The sequence below is a fragment of the Lytechinus pictus genome, chromosome 17 (genome assembly GCF_037042905.1).
Source record: "Lytechinus pictus isolate F3 Inbred chromosome 17, Lp3.0, whole genome shotgun sequence".
NCBI lineage: Eukaryota > Metazoa > Echinodermata > Echinoidea > Temnopleuroida > Toxopneustidae > Lytechinus > Lytechinus pictus.
Window position 1 is genome coordinate 27,308,735 of NC_087261.1, and position 21,913 is coordinate 27,330,647.

Consider the following 21,913-nt stretch of genomic DNA (forward strand, 5'->3'; position numbering starts at 1 on the left):
ATGATCACAATAACAGTTCAGATTAAAAGTAAACAAACAAGACCCTTAACTTTCTTAACGTTATACATTTTCCAAGAATGTTCTGCAACGTCATAGGACATGAAGGATATTCAGTAGCATTCAACTCGCCGGACTGCCGATTGCAGGTGTGCATGTATAGTGCATTTGGTACTGCGCGGTATATGCGTTTGGGATGACGTCAGTCTACAAAGCGTGCAACATGTATGAATAATGTTTCATAACTACTGAATAAGATTTCTGTGCCATAATCGCATGTTTAAAAAGGACAGTGTACGCACGAAACATTGGCTACCCATAATTTTGACAAAGAGTTAGGCCCTAGTCTAAGTTAAAGGGATGGTCCAGGCTGGGGATAAATTCACATAGCAAAATGCTGAACATTTGATCAAAATCGGATAAGAAATAACGAAGTTATTAAATTTTAAAGATTTGCATTATTCCGGTGAAACAGATCTAGGCATGTCGTCATGTATATTCATTAGGTGAGCTGATGATGTCTTATCCCCACTTGTTCTTTTGTATTTTATTATATGAAATCCGGTTTATTAAAAAAAAAATTCTACCAAGAACTAAAACAATTGGATTGACAACTGATTAAATGCTTTAGACATTTAGTGCCGCAACTTATTTCATCATAACGGAGACACATCATTTACACATGTATGAAAAAAATGAAACCTTTATGATTTCATGAAATAACATTAAAAAAAAAAGTGGAGAAGTGACATCATCAGCCCATCTAATGAATATTCATGACGATGTGCATATAGCTGTTTTCACAAAATATTTATAAACTTCAAAATTCAATAATTTCGTTATGTTTTATCCGATTTTGATGAAATTTTCATAATTTTGCTCTGTAAATTTTACTCTATATATTTAGATATGAATATTTTCAGCCCGGGGGGTGTTTCACAAAGATTTAAGTATGACCTAAGTCGCACTTAAATGCTGACGCGTACATAATATGCAACGTGCGATCTTATTGATAGATACACAGGAGCGCGCGTCATCATGACACGATCTTGCTCATCGCAAACAGTATGTTTCTGTAGAAAATAACAAGTCGACAATAATAAGATGTTGATATAGGTCTTCCCCCAGGGTCGGTACTTGGCCCACTAATGTTTTTTTTTATTTATAAATGACCTACCAAAGAGTATACCAAATGGATCTGTGTTCATGTATGCCGATGATACGACCATTTCTGTATCAGGTACATCTAAACATGACATTGAAACACAGCTTAAGAAGTAATGAAGCAAACACATGAATGGTTAATCCAAAACAAGCTTATTCTCAATGTCGATAAGACTAAGACAACGCTACTTGGTTCACGTCAAAGAGTTTGCACATTACAAGATAAAAACTTAGATATTATTATAGACGGAAAATCCATAGCAAGTGTAAATGAATATAAATGTCTTGGGGTCATTATTGACTCATATCTAGACTTTAGAAGTCATACAAACAAAGTTGCAAAAGATGTTAAACAATAGTTGGGTATTTTGAGGAGACTGAGATCTACCTTCTCCGCTGAACAATTGTCACAGATTTACTGGGGGTATATAATGCCCCATATTCTCTATTGTTGTAATGTGTGGACAGGGAGAAGTGATGTCAATTACGATATCCTTTATCGCCTACATAAAAGGGCAGCATACTTAATTTCACACTTAACTTGGGAAACCCCGTCCAATGAAGTATTTAATAAATTATCTTGGCCAACATTGGACAAACTCTTTTGGAAATCTGCCTGCTGCACAATGTTTAAAATAATTCATGAACTTGCCCCACCTATACTTTCACGTAGAATTGTACTTCTAGACACCGTACTAATGAGGAACTCTAGACGATCAAATAAACTGATTTTGAGACTCCCAAAATGTTCCACCTCTTTCTATCAAAATTCTTTCCTTTATTCAGGTGCCACAAAGTGGAACAACCTTCCGGACGCGACGCGACTAGAAAAGCGGCCAGCTTCCTTTAAATTACTCCTAAAATGATATCATGCAATCACAGATAAGAATATGACATCACTTCTCATACTTACAGCCCATGCTACATATATTATGTTTTATCAGAAATGCATGATCACTTCCTCAATTTGGTTTTTATCCTATGCGTATCTTATGCTATTCATAAGAATATGCTTGACTGGTCAAATATTACATAATTTTCTTTGCTCCTCAACTCTCTCTCTCCCTCTCTCACATTTTCTTCCCTCTCTCTTCACCTCTCTGCCTCTCTCTCTGTTTGCCTCTGCCCCTTTCTCTCTCTCCCTATTTCTTTCTTCCTATCTTACCATGTCCTTTTACTTTCTCATTCTGAATCTTACTTTGATGTGTGTATATATATGTCTTCTTTACTTATGTTTTCTTTATGTTATGAATTATATGTTTTTTTGGTATTAATGCAGAGCCCTGTGGAAGACCAGCGATTTTTAGTGAACGTTTTAATTGTATATATTGTGTAATTTTACATATTTGTTTGTATAAAGCTGAACAGGCTACTCTGGATAAAGATTTGAAATAAATAAATACAAAATAAAAATCTGACCAATGCGGTCAAGCCTTTCATACTGTACGCAACTCGGAATTTAAGTGCGACTCTAAGTCGTACTTAATTCTTTGTGAAACACCCCCCAGGACCATCCCTTTAAACAAGAGGGCCATCCCCGGTGGAAAGAACACAGTGTCAGACAGCGTGATCACAGTGTGTTCACATGGTGGACTATGTGCAAATATTAGTCACACTGTTCAAATGCTCAGATTCAACAGTGTGAAGATGATTTCACACTTTGCACACCTCCACAATGTGACTGTTCATAGTGTGTTCACATGGTCGACTATGTGAATGCGTGTTTCACACTGTAGAAATGCTCAAATTTAACAGTGTGAAGGTGATTTCACAGTGTGTTCCACATTGTGAACACACTGTGGCACGCACTGTGAGGGCATTGTGTTCTTTCCAGTAGGGATAACTCAAGCACGGCAAACAATAAAGACTTAAGTATGCGCCCGGGAGAAAGCGTCCTTCATATAGGCCCTATATATTTTTATTTCCTCACAGATCTTTTATTAAGGAGTTGCAGTACGCGTGATATTCTTTGTCGGTACACACTCAAAATGTTGGGCAACAAACTGTCCAATGTGTTGGGTAATGTATGTTGGTAAAGAATATATTATATTCTGGGCAATTATCATCCAATTGAGCAAAATCATTTCCCAAATATTGGTTTTTATTGTCTCACCTGCATAGCAGAGTGAGACTATAGGCGCCGCTTTTCCGACGGCGACGGCGGCGGCGACGGCGGCGGCGGCGGCGGCGTCAACACCAAATCTTAACCTGAGGTTAAGTTTTTGAAATGACAGCATAACTTAGAAAGTATATGGACCTAGTTCATGAAACTTGGCCATAAGGTTAATCAAGTATTACTGAACATCCTGCCTGAGTTTCATGTCACATGACCAAGGTCAAAGGTCATTTAGGGTCAATGAACTTAGACCATGTTGGGGGAATCAACATCAAAATCTTAACCTAAGGTTAAGTTTTTGAAATGTCATCATAACTTAGAAAATATATGGACCTAGTTCATGAAACTTATACATAAGGTTAATCAAGTATCACTGAACATCCTGCATGAGTTTCACATCACATGACCAAGGTCAAAGGTCATTTAGGGTCAATGAACTTTGGCCGAATTGGGGGTATCTGTTGAATTACCATCATAACTTTGAAAGTTTATGGATCTGATTCATGAAACTTGGACATAATAGTAATCAAGTATTACTGAACATCCTGTGCAAGTTTCAGGTCACATGATCAAGGTCAAAGGTCATTTAGGGTCAATGAACTTTGGCCAAATTGGGGTATTTGTTGAATTACAGCCATAAATTTGAAAGTGTGTTGGTCTAGTTCATAAAACTTGGACATAATAGTAATCAAGTATCACTGAACATCCTGTGCGAGTTTCAGGTCACATGATCAAGGTCAAAGGTCATGTAAGGTCAAAGAACTTTGGCCACGTTGGGGGTATTTGTTGAATTGCCATCATATCTCTATAAGTGTATTGGTCTAGTTCATAAAACGTGGAAATAAGAGTAACCAAGTATCACTGAACATCTTGTGCGAGTTATAGTAGTTTTCAAAATCAGCACTGCTGCTATATTAAATCGCGTGATGCAGGTGAGACGGCCAGAGGCATTCCACTTGTTACCCAATATGGGCAGATTCTAACCAATAGGTACGTCGACAGTTGACATCTTTCCTTCATGGTCAATTTCTTTCCCTTATCATTTTTTACATTTATCAGTTGACTTCCCAACCCTCCATATCCGCAACCATCTAACAAGTGACTCGATTAGACACACGACAAAGAGAAAGGCTAAATGTATATTTTATTCATAATGTATTACATTGTGATCTTTGTGCGTTCACGAACATTTCGACCCACGTTTGCATAAACTTTATATTGCTAACGTCAGACCAAGTGGGATTTCAAGAAAGTTGAAATCTGACTAAAACTTCAAATGAAGACATCGAGATCGAAGACGAGAGCTGTTTCCTATCATGCCTTTGCTCCATGCTAATAAAATTCAGACAATCCATCAATTAGACATATGAGAGAAAATAAGAACAATATTTTCGTTATAAGGTAGTTTTGTACAATGTGCAACAAAGTAATTTATTTGCTTAAATATTAATTTGCTTGCATAAGCGATTTGGCTTTCTACAAAAGTCTATTAGCGCTAAAACTCGATTTTCAACTTATTGGAATCATTACTTGAGTTGCACTTGAACACAGTTCTTCCCTCCAACACACCAATTATTAAGCAGTATGTAAATTAGTATTTATATACATTAGCATAGCGTAAACACATTTACAACATACAAACGCTTAAAATCACTTATCACCTTACAATTAATGTAGCCCCGTCATACATGTATGTATAAAATATAATAAACATAATAAAGTAATTGTTTCTGTTTGGAATGAAAACTATTAAAAGTGAAATTCTCTCCAGCTTTGTTTATTATTATTCTATTTTTGACGGAGAGCAGGTTGTATATAGTATATTCTTTACTTTAGTTATGTTAGTAAAGTAAATTGTGCGTTGTCTTTATAGTACTTTAGACGACTTACAATGAGGTAATACTAATATTTCTTACAACTATCATTATTATTATCATCATTATTAAGTCTATAGTTACACACATATCCAAAGCACACCCATACATCCACCCCGCACGCACACATAACACACATACACATAATGCTGCGAATAAAATTGTAGCAAGTTTGTCAGAGATAAAGCATGATTGAGCAATATGTAAATTTATAAGTATATATACATTAGCTTAGTGTAACACATTTACAACATACAAACGCTTAAAATGGCTTATGACCTTAGAATTAATGTAGCCCCGTCATATATATATAATATAATAAACAGAATAGAATAATAGTTTACATTTGGAAGGGGAAAAAAAGAAACTCTCTTCAGCTTTTCTCCAATTATTTTGTTTATTATTATTCTATTCTTGATGGAGATTATGTTGTATATACATGTAGTATATTATTTAGTTTAGTAAAGTAAATTGTGCATTGTCATTATAGTACTTCAGACGACTTGTAATGAGGTAATACTAATATTTCTTACAACTATCATTGTTATCATCATCATTATACATGTATATACAGTGAGTATAAAAAAAGTTTATATATAGTTATACACACATCCAAAGCACGCCCATACATCCACCCCACACACACACACACACAACACATAACACACGCACACATTATGCTGCGAATAAAATTGCAGCAAGTTTATCCGAGATGTGCAGTCATGACCGGAGATAGGGATGGCAGGTGGGGACCGACCACCTGCCATTACTGTACAGAATCAACACCCCTAAATTGGGGATCTCTGAGCTAGATCTGTAAAATACATGTTTATTCCTTGTGAGTGCATTCGATTATAATATATTCTGTTGTATGAAACCTAATTTCACTACCAACACATCGGTTGGTTTATTATTTACAATGGACCATCTCTATACAACCAGTTTGTTTGCTTCTCAGATTGTCTAATACCGCATGAGATTTGGTCTACTATCTATTTTGTAATTTGGTCTAATTGCCGTTAGGTCTCCACTGCTCAGTGTGCTTGGTGTGATACCGACCTAATCAAGTCCACCCCAACAAAATGTTGATTTGAAAAAAAGGAGAAAATTCCAACAAGCAAAACATTGAAAATTTCATCAAAATCAGATGTAAAATAAGAAAGTTATGATTAAAGTTTCGCTTAATTTCACAAAACAGTTATATGCACATCCTGATCGGTATGCAAATTGGCAGACTGATGACGTCACCCACTCACTGTTCATTTTGTATTTTATTAAATGAAATATTCTATTTTTCTCCTCCTCGTCAAGTGAAACAAAGTTTTATTTCTCCCTGAACATGTGGAATTATCATTATTTTAACATTTTATGGTTAAATTAAGTTGATCCTTATTGTCAAATCTGTAAAAATTGAAATATTGTATTATTCAAACAATAAAAAACAAAAGAAATAGTGAGTGATGGACATCATCGACTCTCTCATTTGCATATCGCTAAGTTGAGCGTCAAACTGTTTTGTGAAAAATAAGCGAAACTTAAAAATGTCATAACTTTCTTATTTTACATCCGATTTCGATGAAATTTGCAGCGTTATTTTTTTTTATCGATTCAAATCAACAATTTTCTGGGGTGGACTTGACCTTTAAAGAGTATAATTCTCAATTGATTTCATTTCAACCTCGTCTACTTAATTTGTTCTTTGTCAAATTAAATATCGGTTCATAAACAATTCATCTAACTATGCATACCAAATGGAGTTAGACAAGTGGATATTAGACGAAATTGGTATAGCCTAACTGGAAATAAGACAAATTAGTACGTGTGCTATATGGAAATGACAAATTTGTGGGATGAGACGGAACGGGAATTAGACGAAACGGTTGTAGACCAATGGGACATTTTCTTCTTAAATTGAGTAAGAATTCTACAAATAGACCAGGCCTACATTATTAGGAATAGTAATTTTACCTTTCAGGCCACGAGGGTCAGCATTTCATGGACATCAGCATCATCCTCTTTTCATTCACCAATTTATTTTGCCCTTCAAATCAAACAATTTGACCCATAGATCCGAGTTCCATACCAAGAAAACCAAGTTTAATTGTAATTACAAAAAGTGTCCCCATTTTATCCACTATTTACATAACTGTTTTGATTTCTTCGAATTGGGGAGGAAACCGTTTCATATGTTCCGCCTTCATTGGCTTTGTCTTCATCATATTCATGGTACATATGAGCAACCTGATTCTCGTAGATAGCGGGATCAGTTGGTTCTTGCGGTAGAGATCCATCTTCTGGAGTCTTGGACAAAGTCTTTGAGATTGTTGCCATCTCCTGGTAGGTTCTGTCTCCCTCGGCCTCAGGTCTGGGCTGTAGGTCCATGTAAGGATCGGGTTCCTTACATTCAGTCTCCGCAGTCAGTCCTCTGCGTCTATATAATGATACAAATGGAAAGGGCAAATGTTATGTCACGCGTGAGCGACCCAAAAGACACACTATGATGAATCAGCAAGTGCATGTGTTTGATATAATGATCACTTCACAAATATTTTTTAATCCGTTGACATAGAAACACGTTATCACGATTACACATAAATAAACGGAATAAGCCATGTTAAAACAAGACTGGAGTCACTGGCCTGTATTCTGAAGTCTGGTTTAACTTATAGACCACGGTCTAACTCTGTGCTAAAATTATAGGGAGCCAAACAAAAATCAAAAATATGTTTATATTGTATATTTCTTACGTTCACTTTTTGTTTCCTTTTGCTTTCATAATGAAGAAAAATACTTCAGTAATATCATTCCCAGACAATTATGAACAATTAGGGTGTCATATGAGTTAGTAAATTTAATGTGTACTGTTAGGAATTTCTGCTCCAATTGTCTCTCCATAGTTAAACCACAACTTTAAACCAGGGTTTAAGTTAAACCCGAGGTCAGAATACGGGCCACTGAATTCATCTAATGTAAAAACCAACAAAAAAAAGTGGTTGGACTATTCGCTGAAGTTATACATGTAGAGAACTATATAATATAATCCTTAAATAAAGTTACGTTTTTCCCAGACAGATCGAGCATGCAATATGATATTTCGGATCGGTACCGCATCACAACCTGAACAAATTTTGTAATTTTTTAAGGTTATAACACGGGACTAATTTTGATTAAATATCCCCAACTGATGAAGAAACATTTTTTCTCTCATTCCAATATTGGGTTCATTCCCAGCTATAATCATAAGTATTGACATCCAATCGTTCCAAGAAAGTGCCGTACAGTATGAATGCTTAGATTTAATAACACTGTCCTATTTCTCGATCTGTCTGGAAAAGGCGTGACTTTATTTGAAGAGCTCACTTGCAAAAGGGGTTAGGTCCATTTTTCATCAAATTTGATTGTTTTGGTCTCAATGTATAGATTTTTAGTAGCTCTGTAAGACGATACCAAAGAAAAGTTGAAATTCCTATTTAAAAGTGATCAAAAATGGCCAAAGAAATATCCTTTTTTTTTCAAAATGGGTTAGGTCCATTTCAGTTTAGTTGCAAAAGGGATTAGGTCCACACCGAATTTTTTTGGAATAGAATATTTTAAAAAATATGAATAAAGGTAGATTTATTTTATACCCAATTTTATGTTGTCATGGTAGGGAATCTTGAAAATTTAGTTTCGCATAAGAATATGCAATATAGGAGAATAAAAAAAAATGATTTTCTTGGAGTGCATCTAACCCCTTTTGCAAACAAACTCTTCTGAAGAGCTCATTTGTCAAAAGGGGTTAGGTCCATTGTTCATTAATTTTATTGTTTTCTGTCTCAAAACCTCTGTATTTTTAGTTGCTCTGATTAAAACAAAGAAAATTTGAAATTTACATGAAAACGTGAAAAAAGTGGCAAAGAAAAATCACTTTTTTAAATCAAAATAGATTGGATTCATTTCAGTTTACTTGCAAAAGGGCTTAGGTCCACAATGATAATTTTTAAAAGAATTTATAGATAAAAATTTTATACCCAATTTTATGTTCACATGATAGGGTAGTACATCATGACAATTTAGTTTCTCATAAGAATATTGCAGTAAGTGAGAATAAAAAACATGGTTTTTCTCAGAATGGTCCAAAGTGGACCTAAGCCCTTTTGCAACTAAACTCTTCATTTAATGATTCTATTATATATTGTATAGTTTTCTAAATGTATAACTTCTATTCAGCGAATAGTCCAACCACTTTTATACCTTATGAACAGTCATGCAAAACACATTATTGCTGGGTCACATTATTCATGTTTAAATTAATTGAACGATTGAAATTACAGTTTAAATTTTCAATATTATTGCTGATTCAAAACTGGTTAAAGTCCCGGTTAAAGTGCCTCGACTAGTAAAGTCATTCGTATCATTTTGGGGACGTCGTTCGTGCTCTAGTGGTTACGACTTTCGTCTTTCAATCAGAGGGACGTGGCAGGGACGTGGGTTCAAAACCCAGTCATGGCGTAGTTTCCTTCTGCAAGAAATGTGCCCACTTAATTGTGCTGCACTCGACATAGGTCATGTAGGTAAGGTGAATGGGTACCCGGTAAGATTCCTTGATTGCTTTAGCGCCAAAACGGCGGCTCAGCTACAGTCGGGGTAATAATATGATACCCAGTATCAGGCAAGGTAGGGTATATGTAATTATATTAGCTGCGCCATATTATTATCATTATTACAAATGTTAACTTACCTTTGCCGAAAAAGCAATATTGTAAAAATAGTAACAACCATGGCATACAGCAACAGAATTACCACCGCTATGATCAGACCAACTTGTCCTCCTGGATGAAAAAAAAATCCAAAAAATTATAACACGCAATAATAAAGCAATATTGACCAACCATTTGATCACAGTCATATGCAAGCAATAATGTATTAAAGTTGCTCTGCTCAGATGTCTGATACGGTTAATAATAGTTTTTACTCTTCTCCGAAATAAATAAATTCGATTCAACTCCATTTCTTTATTTGTCCAATTCCAATAATGTACTACAAAGCAATCGGTTAGATAGCACATTTGAACTCGATACAAGTACATTATATTGATGTTTGGTATATCATTAAACATTTTTTAAATATTGAATATATTTCATGTTGTCAATTATGTTTTAATGGATTAAAAAAAACCGAAAGTTTATAGAAAAACAACAGCCTTCAGCATTTAATGCATATTCACGATGATTATGGACATTGCTTTATATGTAACACTTAACTTACGCCTCAACCTCTTTTCTTTGATATAATCTATAGTGACTTTGATTTTGACAGTTTTATTCATTGAACATTAATTTCAGGTCGTATAGTACCAATTACATGGTCTAGTTGGCTGTCACAAAAATTCAAACTGGCCACATCCATCCCAACGTTTTCGTCAGTTATGTATAGCTTGGATTACTGCGGGCGTCAACACTTTGCAGTTGCCGGTGTTACTGCCCTCTACGTTCGCTAAGGATACTTACCTTTGGAATACTGTACTCCTGCCATCTGACATGTCTGATTGCATTTGTAGATTTCAGATGTAGTTGATGTTTCGAGTGAGGTAATCGAATATCCATTCGTAACAATAATCTCGGTAGAGTTGTGAGTGTCCGAAACCGTTTTTTGGGTGCTGGTTGTCTCGACAGAGAGCATTGAAACTGAAAACATAGAAAAGGTAGTCCGATGTAAACCAATATGATATCTTTTTTGTTCAATTGATCCAAGATTATATCGATATCCATTTTACCTCAATGAATATGAGACTTATCCTGGCCCTGAAGTCGTTAAACGATCATCCCAATTAACGCTTTGCCTGCTTTGTTCGACTAGAGTAACAATAGAGAAGGTATGAAAATTTGATAATTCAATCCAACTATGCAAGTGGAGATTAACCAGTTTTAACCCTAAAAATGTGGCGAAATGGGATGTTAGAGGGAAGGAATTGTTTCTATCTATTTTTTTTATCAGGAAGTATTCCAATAAAGGGTCACTCGTAATGGGCGCAGCAATAGAGCAAGAAAGTTTACTGTATCTACTGACGCAATTATGAGAAAATGCCAAACTTTATAGATATATTATTCCACCTTATAGTTAAAGGGGGCATAAGTGCGATTTTAAATATCACTTAATTAAATTTTGACAAATATTTTTAAAAACTCATTTTTTTTCGCAAGGATATTTAGCTGACACTTAATATTTGTCAAGCAGGGCGTAATTGCAACTTCTCTGAGACTGTGGAATAAAATCCCCGTGTCTTTCGGATAAAATGCTTGTAACCTTCTCTGGGGCCTGGAGACATCGTAGAGTCTATAATCCAGTAGTTAATCACTGGGTCTCATCAGTCTCTTAAGTCTCCTGCTGACCAAATTGCGGAGACGTCTCAGCAGTCAAGGATATTCCAAGACGTCCCTGAAACTGATGGAAACGTCCCGGGAACGTCGCGACGACTGGAAGGCTCAAAGGAGTCTTTTAAAAAATTCATAATTTTTAGATGACGGAGACGTCACGAAGACGTCTCTGCAACTAGCCAAATCTTTCGTTGCAAACTACAATTGCGAGCGCAAGGAGATAGCCCCTTAACCCTAAAAGGACTGGAGGCCAGGATGCCCCCCCCCCCCTCAATGTTTCTCGTGATTTTTTTTTTACAAAACGCACAAAGATATCGCCGTAAAATTTATATGAAAAAAAAATTATCACCCGTTCCTTTTAGGGTTAAGCTAAAGACTCGTATTTCGATTACGAATATTACCGATAACCATCAAAATCCTTTCTTACTATTAAACAGAGCGATGTGAGAAGATCCTCCACAATACTCTATGTTTCTTCCAGTACAAGGGGAGTTGCATGACGATTCTTGGACACTGGCTGACTGATCAATGGCCAGCGATGCATTCCCACACAGGCAAGTGTCGCCTTTGTATACCCCAGCATATGTATAGGCGTTTCCGGAGTGATGGCACCAGGTTATGCAGTTAGGTATCGTCAAGTTTTGCAGGCCAGCATACCTGTTTCCGCAAGGCGTTTGAAGCTCAGTAAACTCAGATGAATTGAAGCGATAACATCCTATGTATCCTTCTTCTATTACATATGTAAATTGGAAGAGATGATAGCAATATATATAGTCTGCCTCGGCATATAAAGAATAAAAAGGTTTAGTAAAATGCGGTCGAAATGAAAAAAAAAGGATAAAAATAAAAGAAGCGTAGCTCTCAAAAATGAAAGATAGAGTCACACTCTCGGGCACTACATTAAATCAGAACAGTAAACTTAGAATAAGCCAGTTCGTAGTTCCACTCTGCGCATGATCAGAAGATTCTGCGCATGATCAGACGAAGGCCATTTGTACTAAAGTGACATGGTGGTTTAAAATCTAATGAGATAAGCACCAAATTCGATGTCTTGATTATTCATATTTTGTTTTGAATTGTGTTTTTCATTCACATCCACAAAAAAATGCGTCCACGAATGACTGGTATATTTCACAGTTTGCCAAGTACATTGTACAACATCCTCTAGTATGCATTCAAAGTAGAAATGCAACAAATAACTTCATAGAGTGTTCATTGATGTGCTATTCTAGTCACCTGGTCTATTCAATTTCTTCATCCCGCTAGGTAAGGCATGCATACGTAATTTCTTGCTTTGAAATCTACCTATCTTAATGAAAGAAATGAAAGGTCATTTGACCAAAATTGTCTCAGAAGTAACTACGAACTGGTCTATTCTCGAGAGAGAATGTGGGTATTTCACCCAGATTATAATTAACGATTTTGGTATAAAAAATAATATCAAATAATTTAATCATTTAAACTTAATATTCTTCTGCCATTGATAAGTGGTTTTTTTTAAGATCTCGTATCAAACATTTGTAAAATATGAGAAAATACAATGAAAGACATTCAAAGAACAATAACATACATAAATATTGACTGTTATATTATATTTATGGACCGTGTAATTATTCATAATGTTGCAAATGCTATTTGTTCCACACATTATTCACGTATAAGCTCAAATTATCAAATTATACAATAGTTTTGAAAGATTCATAAATTTGCATAATTAATCATTCACAACAGAAATAACAAATTTCCCCGAATGGTACACATTGTGTATGCAGGATTTTGCAGTATCCATGCGTGTAAAAGCGAATATCATAAAAAAGAAATACTGAATAAATAAGATTCTTAATGGTCAAATTGGCAGCACATTTGAATTGTGTAAGATAGCCCGGTTTCCAACTTTTATCCCAAAATGCCTCTTGAAATTTATCAAGGCCTCTTTTTCCAGAATGTCTCAAGTCTACCTACAGCATGTACAGTATAGAGTCTACCAGGGTTAAGTTTAAATCAGGCGCGGATCCAGGATTTTGTAGAGAGGGGGGGGGGGTTCGACCTGATTTTGGCGCCCCTGTGTACTTTTCGAAAAATGGCGCCCTCCCTTCCCGCCAGGCAAACATTTTTACCTTAAATGCATGTAAAATTATCTTATTACATAATCACATGTGAAAAGGGGGGGGATTGAAGACCACTGTTTTAATGTGATCATGAAGAAAAAAATCCATAAATATACATTTTTAAAGTGATAAATGCGAGCGCGAAGCGCGAGAGATTTTCTGTTTTCTGTATTAAGCATTTTTAATTTCTCACCAGAATAGGCCCTACTAGAATAATGTGTGAGCGGTAATTTCTGAATATCTGAATTTGAGCTGTAATTTCTTTACTAGTTGATTTACATTATTAATAACCTCTTGGGAATAATGCAATCTCGAAGGCAATCGACTCAATCTCCTAATCAATGGCGTAACTGGGATTCATTTCAATTCAATTTGATTTCTTTCACTTTCAACAGAACAAAGTAAAGTGATCGAAAATAATTACAATGACATTTGCAAATGAAACTTGTAAAAACAATATAGACTGAGGTATGTACAATACATGATATTTTTCCATAAGTAAAACAAAACAAAACATTATGTATAGCAAATTATCATACAAATTATAAAGATCTGAGAAAATGGAGGGATCCACTAAAAAGCAAATACTTTTTATTCAGCAGGGTCGCACGGGGGGGGCTTGAACTTTTGTAGAGGGCACCAACATAAAAAAAAAATGGCGGGGGTACAAACCAAAACATATTGAGGTATCTCACAAGGCCTAAATAAAATAAAAATGTGAACGCGAAGCGCGATCTGATTTTTTTCATGTATTTCATCCTGAAAGCCAAAGTAGTTGTTATGATGAACACGATGCATATCTAATTTCAAAAAATGAATGCAAACTGAAAACATTTATAATGATAAAATGAAAAGGTCATTTTCAGTTGTCAGGCTAGAATATCAAAAAAAATTAGGTCGTGTTTCTCGTTAAAACTGTTAGGATGGGAGGCCATGTATATAACTAAATATTTCATGCTAGCGCAAAGCACGAGCTGAAAGTTTGTTATATTCTAATCTGACAACTGGAAACTTTAAGCATGTTTTTAAAATAAACAAATGGCTGTGAATCTCGCGAATCAAGTAATACGAGCTCAAAGCATTTTGTATATTCCTATCTCAAAAGTTGTCATTTTAGCACGTTTTTAGATAAAGATGAATTTGTGTTTTTCAACGAATGATCAGAGGCGTCGATCCTGGGGATAGGGGGGGGGGGATTGCCCAACCAATGAAAATATTGGATGGGGGGGGGCAAACATAACGTTTTGCCCTCGTTTTGCCCGACTGCAGTTAATGAGAGGTCCGCTGCGCTGCTCTTTTGCAGTTGCACTCAAATTGTAAACGCGCAGGATCCTGACTCACCCTGTTAGGTATTTGAATAATCCTGTATGAAAGGCCGTCATGGAATTAAATTTTCTGCATGATGATCTAGACCTGATTTCACACTGATTTTTCAAATTGGTAAGTAATTTGAGCAAAAGCTTGTATTTTATTTATTTATTCATTTATTTATTTCTGCGGATATCGGTCAGGGAGCATGCGCAGTTTAACGTTGAGGGAACATATCGAGCATGAGCATGCGCAGTTCTCCCCATGAAAGTATATCGAAATATATACGGAGCTAGAAGAAAACTATACGGAGCTTACTTGCAGCGATGTGCTTTCCTATTGAAATTATACTTTGTCACATGATCGCGAATTGACCAATCGTTTATCTCGAGTACTCATGAATATTCATTAGAGGGATATAAATATATATATATATATTCGAGTGTGTATATGTTGGTGGGTGAGTGTGTGTTCGAGAGTTTGTTTGTTTTGTGTGATCGAGCGCCTTTAGAACGTTGGTTCATGATTTTGCCCCCCCCCCCAACCTGAAAAATGGATCAACGCCCCTGCGAATGATTAATGGGAGCCCAAAGCGCACGGTGAGATTTTATTGTACTGACCAGAAGTGGGAACATTTTGAGCACTTTCTACCATGCGGGAATTTTTTTAAGAGGATACGTATCTCACTAAGTGAATGATGAGAATTTTTGTTTATTTTTCATGTAAAATGATAAAAAATTAACATTCTGAGCAGTTGTTTATAATCATGGTTAAGATGTGTGTGTAACTTAATGATTAATGCGAGCGCAAAGCGCGAGCTAATAAATTCAATACACTGATCGGAAAAGGTACAGTTTGTAGTGACTCATGAAGAGGATATTGCGAGCACGAGCTGAAAATGTTAATATACTGATATAAAAAGCGGCCTGTTGATGACGGTTTTCAGTGACTCATGAAAATGATATATTGTATAACACCAATCATATAATGCGAGCGCAGTGCAAGCAGTATAATAGACTTAAAGCACTCACTGTCAAAATGAACATAATGGGCATATCTATAAACAAACAATATTGATGCGACTTTAAAATGTTCACTTTCCGACTGGAAAAATGGAAATGTACTTCGTAATTCTTTAGAGGTATCTAACTAAACAATTTGTGCGATCGCGAAGTGCGAGCTGAAATATTTTGATTACATGACTTTTGAACTGCAATTGTTAGCACTTTTTGTAACCATGAACATAATAGGTATCTAACTAAACAGTTTATGCGAGCGCGAAGAACGAGCTTAATATTTTGATTTTCCGACTAGAAAACTGGTAAATGTACTTCAGTCTCATAATCGTTAAAAGGTAGGTGTAACTCAACAATTTATTCGAGCGCGAAGCGCGAGCTAAAAAAATTTGATTTTCCAACTTTTAGACCCGAATTTGTTAGCACTTTGTTTAACTTTGAACAGAATACGTATCTCACGAATTGATGCGAGTGCAAAGTAGGAATTGAAATTTTAGATTTTAAATTTTAAAACTGGAAATTTCTAGCACTTTTTAACCATGTACAGAATAGTAGAATATGTATCTTACTTAACAACTGATGCAAGCGCGCAGCCCGAGGTGAAAATGTTGATTTTCCGACTAGGAAAGTTAATGTTTTATGAGTATGCCTACTTTTTGTAATCATGAAAACAATGGGTATCTCATCAAACAATTGAAATAAAGCTTGAAATGATTTATTCCTTTAATCTTAAGACATGAAAAGCGGATATTTTGAGCACTTTTGTGCAAGCGCAAAGCTCGAGCTGCTTTTGTATTTTCTAACTTAAAAAACTGCAAATTTTCAGCACTTTTTTGTAACAATAAAAATAATTGGTATCTCGCTAAACAATTGATGCGAGCGCGAAGCACGAGTTGACAATTTATAATTTTTCGACTTTTAAACCCGTAATATTTAGCACTTTCTGTAACCATGAACATAATAGGTATCTAACTACACAACTGATGTGATCGCAAAGCGCGAGCTAAATATCTTTGTTTTTCCGACTTCTAAACTGGCAATTTTTAGTTTTGTAACTATGAACATAAGTATCTCACTAAACAATTTATGCGAGCGCGACGCAAGCTTAAATTTTTATTTTTTGACTAAAAAACTGAAAATGTACTTTTCGTAAATTTTTGAATTTCAGACCCAAAACTTTTCGTAACCATGAGCAGGATGGATATGATCTAAATAATTGATGCGAGCACGAAGCGCGATCTGAAAATTATTGATATTTTGACCCAAAGTTGGACATTCTAAGCACTTATCTAACCATGAACAGGATCGTCACCTAACTATCAATTTATCCGAGCGCGAAGGGCGAGATGAAATTTTTTTATATTCTGACCTAAATGTTAGACTTTCTAATCACTATTGGTAATCATGAACAGGATGGTTATCTAATAAATCATTATATGCGAAGTGCGAGCTGAAATGTTTTGAATTTCAGTCCCAATACTGGACATTATCAGCTTATTTTGTAACCATAAACAGGATGGGTATCTATCTTAATATTTGATTCGAGCGCGAAGCGCGAGCTGAAGATTATTGATATTCAGAACTTAAATTTGGAAAGTCTATAAGCACCTTGGTAATCAAGAACAGGATAGGCTTCTAACTAAGCATTGATGCAAGCGCGAGCGTCAAAATCATGTCAAACATGCATTTGCCGCCCCCTGTCAAACATCAAATTTGCGTCCCAACGGTCGAAAATAAATTTGGCGCCCCCTCCCGAGGTTGAAAATGAATTTCGCGCCCCACGACAAACATCAAATTGGCGCCGAAAAGGTCGAATATGAATTTGGCATCCCATCCCTATGTCGAACATAAATTCGGCGCCCCCCTATGTCGAACATAAATTCGGTGCCCCCCATATCAAACTCCAATCCTCGCCCCTAGGTAGAATATCTATTTGGCGCCCCCCCCCCTCTCCCCCAGGTTTAACATCAATTCGGCGCCCATAGGTAGAACATCAATTCGGAGCCCCTATGTCAAACTTCACTTCAGCGCCCATAGTTCGAACATCGATTCGGCGCCCCCTATATCGAACTTCACTTCGGCGCCCCCTTGTTCGAACATTTTGCGGCCCCTACATTTAGTTCAAACATTGCTTTGGCACCCCCCCCCCCCAATTTTAGCATCCATTTGGCGCCCCTCCCTATTTCAAACATCTATTCGGCGCCCCCTCCCCTCCCGTTCGAAATAAATTTTGCGCGCCCTAGTTCCAACATCAATCTGGTGCCCCTAGTTTCAAAATCAATTAGGCGCCCCCTATATCAAACTCCAATCCGGCGCCCAACCCCACCCCCCTTAGGTTTGAGATCAATTCGGCGCCCATAGGTAGAACATCAATTCGGTGCCCCTATGTCGAACTTCACTTCGGCGCCCATAGTTCGAACATCGATTCGGCGCCCCCTATATCGAACTTCACTTCGGCGCCCCCTTAGTTGAAGATCGATTCGGCGCCCCTAGTTAGAACAATCAATGCGACATCCCCCCCCCCTCTGTTGAAGATCAATTCGGCGCCCTTATGTCGTACTTCAATTCGGCGCCACGAACATTAATCCGGCGCCCCATAGTTCGAACATCATTTCGGCGCCCCCTATATCAAACATCAATCTGGTGCCCCTAGTTTCAAAATCAATTAGGCGCCCCCTATATCAAACTCCAATCCGGCGCTCCCACCCCCCCCCCCCCCCTAGGTTTGAGATCAATTCGGCGCCCATATGTGGAACATCAATTCGGTGCCCCTATGTCGAATTTCACTTCGGCGCCCATAGTTCGAAAAAACATCGATTCGGCGCCCCCTATATCGAACTTCACTTCGGCGCCCCCTAAGTTGAAGATCGATTCGGCGCCCCTTGGTAGAACATCTATTCGGTGTCCCCCTAGGTTGAAGATCGATTCCGCGCCCCAAGGAAGAAAAATCCATTTGGCGCCCCTTTTTTAAAACATTTTGCGCCCCCTACATGTAGTTCAAACATTGCTTTAGCGCCCCCCTCCCTAGTTTGAACATTAATTTGGCGCCCCCTCCCTAGTTCGAACATCTATTCGGCGCCCCTCCCCTCCCGTTCGAAATCAATTTTGCGCCCCCTAGTTCAAACATCAATTTGGCGCCCCTAGTTTCAAAACCAATAAGGCGCCCCTTATATCAAACTCCAATTCAATTCAGCGCTCCCCCCCCCCCCTAGGTTTAAGATCAATGCGGCACCGATAGGTAGAACATCAATTCGGAGCCCCTGTTACATTTGCTGGTCCGGACAAGCTCTTACTGTTACCTGTCCTGGACAAACTCCCACGTAAACCTTCTGAATCCTGTTCTCCATTCAGACACTCATGAACTAGAAAACAAGCCACGCTGTGTCAAATCGGTTAAAACAGTTTATTTACAAATATACACATGACGATTCCGATCGACTCACAGGTCCGTTGTTCACATAGCGATATATCCTTTTTCTAGTCTGTACTCCAGACTTAAACGTGTATTATTATCTCGTCACACTCCCTTCCTTAAAAACATGCTTATAATTTTTCAAAGAAATTGCAATAAGTATGTTCGCAACTCAAATTTTGCTTGTTAATATAAACGAACATTATCACAATGAATAAAGCGCTTAACCAAACACAGTTAATGCATTAAAACATATCGAATTTCACGCTCTTTGTGCAGCAATTTTGCGTACTTTGGCAAAAGATAAGCATAATATAAAACATAGTATATATGAAATGAGTAAAACAGACATGTATTGAGAGCGCATGCATGTAGTAAAACTTATTCACCAAAAGTTACACGCATGCTCTGAAATACATGTATGTTTGTAATAAACATAGTCATAAGAAATTTCACATGAATAATCAACATAGAAAATACATGATATTACTTCCAAGAAAAGCAATATAGAAAGCATTGCTTCACTGAGTCCAAAAGTCAATAATATGAGAAATCATTCAAGATGTAAGTTCAAACTTCTGATTTCCAATATCTTCTTCTAATTATAGTTTCAGTTCAACGAAGTTCAACATCATCGCTTCAGTTAGGGTTCATTGAATGTTCATGAAGATTCACAGTAGGTTCAGATTACTTGATCCAATATATAGTGTAAACATGAGCACAGTTGGCATCCAGAAATCCAGAAAAAACACAAGTTCAGTTCACTTTCAAATCCAGAGTATCCATTAAGTTGAGATGACAAGTAAGCATTTAGGTATAAATTCACATGATGATATAAGTTTCAAGTTCAACAGTTCACTGAAAGTGCAGTTTCCAAATTTCACCTTGATTATACACAATATCAAACGTTCACAGTTCAAATGTCACGATGAATTAACACGCGGTCAAATGTTCACTGCTAAAACGTCACGATGACATACCACGATGTCAAACGTTCACTGTTTATCACATTGATGATATCAAACTTTCATTGTCCGAATTTCACATTGATACACACGACGTTAAACTTCCATTGTCCAGAGTTCAAAGTTCACACAAATTCCATGTTATCAAATTGGTCAAAGTTTAGGATTTAGTTTACACTCGCGACAATGTGTCTGCAATAATTGTCTTTTCCCGGTAGATGTCTAATGTTCAAGTTGTACTCTTGGAGCAGTAGACTCCACCTCGTAAGTCTTTGATTTTTGTTTTTCATCTTACTTAGAAATGTCAAAGGATTATGATCTGTCCATATGTCCAATTCATGTTGAGATCCACTCACATATACTTCGAAGTGTTGCAGTGCAAAGATTAATGCCAAAGTTTCCTTCTCCACAGTGGAATAATTTCTCTGACTGCTCGAAAACTTCCTTGAGAAGAACGATATGGGCCTGTCTGTTCCCTGTTCATCTTTCTGCGTAAGAACAGCTCCGGCACCCACATCACTAGCGTCAACAATCAGAGAGAATGGCTGACTAAAATCTGGAGCCACCAGTACAGGATTGGTAGATAGGAGTGCTTTCACTTTGTCAAAAGCACTCTGACAGTCACTGGACCAGATGAACTTCACCTCCTTGCGTAGTAGATTGGTCAGCGGGGCGACGACATCAGAGAAGTTATGGCAGAACCGTCTGTAGTAGCCTGCCATGCCAAGAAACCTCATCAGTTCCTTCCGGCTGGATGGAGTCGGGAATGCCAGAATAGCTTCTACCTTCGCTGAGAGTGGTCGAACATGACCTGAACCAACAACGTGACCCAAGAAACTAACAGTAGCACCTCCAAACTCACTCTTTGCCAAGTTGACTGTCAATTTGGCATCAGACAATCTCCTGAACAAATCTCTGATTCTTTGTACATGAACTTCCCAATCTTCACTATACACAATCAAGTCATCTATGTAAGCTTCACAGCCTTCAAGACCAGAGACAAGACTATTCACATGTCTTTGGAATGTAGCCGGCGCGTTTTTCATACCGAATGGCATTACAGTGTAATGAATATGCCTTGGGGTGTAGCAAATGCGGATATTTCTTGCGCTCTCTTAGTCAACGGAATCTGCCAATAGCCTTTAAGCAGATCGAATTTGCTCACATACTTCGCCTTGCCTATACGGTCAATACAATCATCTACGCGCGGTATCGGGAAAGAATCGGTCTTTGTACTCGAATTAACTTTTCTGTAGTCGGTACAGAAACGATACGACTTATCCGGTTTCGGAACTAAGATGCACGGTGACGACCATGCGCTGCTACTTGGCTCGATGATGCCATTCTGCAGCATGTACTCTATTTCTTTTTCAAGATTTTTCATCTTTACTGGGTTAACACGATAAGGTGCCTGCTTGATTGGGGCGGTATCTCCCACATCAACATCATGTTCAACAACATCAGTACGAGATGGGATATCTGCAAATAACTGCGGATACTCATTCAACAGCTCTTTTACATCCCTCCTCTCCTTCTCAGACAAGTGGATTAGTTTGTCATTGATGTGTGTTAGAACCTCTGAATTTTTCAATTTCAC

General features: G+C 37.1%; 1 protein-coding gene across 1 annotated transcript; it reads right to left on the reverse strand.

Annotated features, from left to right (window-relative positions):
• Window positions 1-4,404: 4,404 nt before the first annotated feature.
• On the reverse strand, window positions 4,405-21,374 carry LOC129281019 (uncharacterized). The gene is made up of 5 exons (XM_064112616.1): window positions 20,612-21,374; window positions 11,935-12,237; window positions 10,641-10,817; window positions 9,872-9,962; window positions 4,405-7,582 (listed from the first exon to the last, which is right to left on the reverse strand). The coding sequence occupies exons 1-5, from the start codon at window positions 21,372-21,374 to the stop codon at window positions 7,279-7,281; spliced, it is 1,638 nt and encodes a 545-aa protein (XP_063968686.1). The 3' UTR covers window positions 4,405-7,278.
• Between the last annotated feature and the right edge of the window lie 539 nt (window positions 21,375-21,913).

Coding starts and splice junctions, on each gene's coding strand:
- LOC129281019 (XM_064112616.1), bottom strand. CDS start 21,374: ATGCCATTCGGTATGAAAAACGCGCCGGCTACATTCCAAAGACATGTG. Junction 12,238..20,611: donor TAATCCTTTGACATTTCTAA/GTAAGATGAAAA, acceptor CATATGTAATAG/AAGAAGGATACATAGGATGT. Junction 10,818..11,934: donor TCACATCGCTCTGTTTAATA/GTAAGAAAGGAT, acceptor CTATGTTTTCAG/TTTCAATGCTCTCTGTCGAG.